This window comes from Babylonia areolata, chromosome 4, assembly GCF_041734735.1.
Source record: "Babylonia areolata isolate BAREFJ2019XMU chromosome 4, ASM4173473v1, whole genome shotgun sequence".
Lineage (NCBI taxonomy): Eukaryota > Metazoa > Mollusca > Gastropoda > Neogastropoda > Buccinidae > Babylonia > Babylonia areolata.
Window position 1 is genome coordinate 32040461 of NC_134879.1, and position 2500 is coordinate 32042960.

The 2500-nt window shown below is 48.4% G+C and overlaps 1 protein-coding gene across 4 annotated transcripts in view; it reads left to right on the plus strand.

Moving 5' to 3' along the window:
* LOC143281074 (tyrosine-protein kinase receptor-like) overlaps positions 1-2500 on the plus strand; it is a 347133-nt gene that overhangs the window by 103035 nt on the left and 241598 nt on the right. For all 4 annotated transcript variants that reach the window (XM_076586005.1, XM_076586004.1, XM_076586003.1 and 1 more), the window contains one exon: positions 1197-1533. In XM_076586005.1, the coding sequence (XP_076442120.1) occupies positions 1197-1533 (337 nt within the window). The remainder of the gene's footprint in view (positions 1-1196; positions 1534-2500) is intronic.

Here is a 2500-nt window from a genome sequence, read left to right on the forward strand (position 1 = left end):
TACAGTAAACAACACACGTCAATCGGATTAATGATGAAAAAACATTATCAAAACACACGAAACAAACTCACGCGCTTAAACACACACACACACACACACACACACACACACACACACACACACACACACAGATAGAATGAATGAATGAATGAATGAATGAATGTTTTATTGCATTCAGGCCATAGGCATCATTGCATTGGTATGCTGGGAAGGGGGACGTGCTGACAATAGCATTCCATTGACATGAGAGAGAGAGAGACAGAGAGAGAGACAGAGAGAGAGAGCTTGCAAACAGCAATGGGAATACTTGGTAAAACCCACCACGATCATCATCCCATCCCATGTCGTGTTGCAAGACACTTCGTGCTGGGCGTGTGTGTGTGTGTGTGTGTGTGTGTGTGTGTGTGTGTCTGTGTGTGTCTGTGTCTGCGTCTGTGTATGTGTCTGTGTGTCTGTGTCTGAATGTGTCAGTGTGCGTGCGTGCGTGCAAGCTTTCTTTCTCTTGCTCCTTCTCCTCTTACTCCTCCTTCTGCTCCTTCCTCTCCTCTTCACTTTCCTCCTTTGTCTCCCCTCCTCCTCCTCCTCCTCACCCCCCTCCTCATCGTCCTTCCCATGTTTCTCCTCTTCTCTCCTCCTCCTCCTCCTTCTTCTTTTCCTCCTTCTCCTCCTCCTCCTCCTCCACCCTACACATCATCCCAAGTTAAGAAAACAACACCAAACAATACCAACAACAACAAAACAACACCACAACTCAACCATCATCACCCCCCACGTGTTTCTCTTTTCGCATGTGCTCACAAGTTATTGCTTTCACTTTTATGTTGGGTTTAGTTTTTAGTGTCCATAATTCCTACGATGGGTTTTACGACAATTCAGTGAGTTCTGAGTTCTGTGTTCTGAGTTGTGAGTTGTGAGTTCTTTGTTCTGAGTTGTGAGTTCCGAGTTCTGAGTACTGAGTTCTGTGTTGTGACTTGTGAGTTATGTGTTCTGTGTTCTGAGTTGTGAGTTCTGAGTTCTGTGTTCTGAGTGGCGAGTTCCGAGTTCTGAGTTGTCAGTACTGAGTTCTGTGTTCTGAGTTGTGAGTTCTTTGTTCTGAGTTGTGAGTTCCGAGTTCTGAGTACTGAGTTCTGTGTTGTGAGTTGTGAATTGTGAGTTGTGTGTTGTGAGTTCTGAACTCTCGTTTCCCTTTCCCGCAGGACACTTCGTGGTGGCCGTGGGGTTCGCCGACGGGGGAGTGAACCGCTTCCTGTACAGCGTGTGCCTGAACCCCACGGGGCCCCGGTGCGCCCTGCACTTCGACACCTGGATGCCCCCTCCCCCCCCTCCTCCTCCCGAAGGTGAGGGGGGCGGCGGGGGCAAGGAGGAGCTGTACCTGAGCACCATGACCTTCTGCCACTTCTGCTCCAACGGGCTGCTGGCCAAGGAGTTCCGGGAGCTCCCTTACGTCGTCACCAACCAGCAGGCCTCTTCCGGTGAGGACGATGGGGGCGAGGGGTATGGCGGCGGCGCTGATGGTCTGGTGACTCGTGGCGGGTGAGTTTTGTTGGTTTGTTTGTTTGTTTGTTTGTTGTTGCTGTTGGTGGTGGTGGTGGTGGTGACCGGTGTATTGGTAGTGGTCTGGTGATTCGTGGCGGGTGAGTTTTGTTTTGTTTGTCGTTGTTGTTGTTTTAGTTGTTGTTGTTGGTGGTGGTGGTGGTGGTGGTGTTGGTGTTGTTGTTGTTGTTGGTGGTGGTGGTGGTGTTGGTGTTGTTGTTGTTGTTGGTGGTGGTGGTGGTGGGTGTATTGGTAGTGGTCTGGTGATTCGTGGCGGGTTAGTTTTGTTTGTTTCTTTGTTGTTGTTGGTGGTTGTAGCAGCAGTAGAAGTAGTAGTAATTGTAGTAGTAGTAGTTGTTGTTGTTCTTCTTCACACACGCACAAGCGCGCGTGCGCGCGCGCGCGCGCGCGCACACACACACACACACACACACACATTACATACACACGTATACACATGCAAAAAAGCAAACAAAAACCGAGCAACAGAAACTCATTTTACTACAAAAAAAATGGACATGAGCTCATGTCGTTTTATTCCTTTGATAGAAAAACACTGAAAAAAAAGAAACGAATAAATAGATAAAGTGTTTGTCATCATAAGGTTATTGGGTCACCATTTTTATGATCAGAATACAACCCCTCCATCCTCTTCCCCCCCCCCTCTTCCCCCCCTCCCCTCCCCCGAAAAAGAAGTTTGCGTTCTTTAGCTTTTTCGACAGCCCCCCCCCCCCTCTCACCCCCGTCCTCGCAAATTCAACAGAGCTGACTAAAAAAACCCTCAAGAGCTGACCAAGAAGAAACGTGCAAGTGCATGCTGTACTTTTGGAACGGACAAAAAAACAAACAAACAAACTGTTCGCTGCACAAGCAATGAGGTTCTCTCTCTCTCTCTCTCTCTCTCTCTCTCTCTCTACTGATAGTTTATGTCAGTTGTGTCATCAGGATTTCGAAAATGAGGATCATT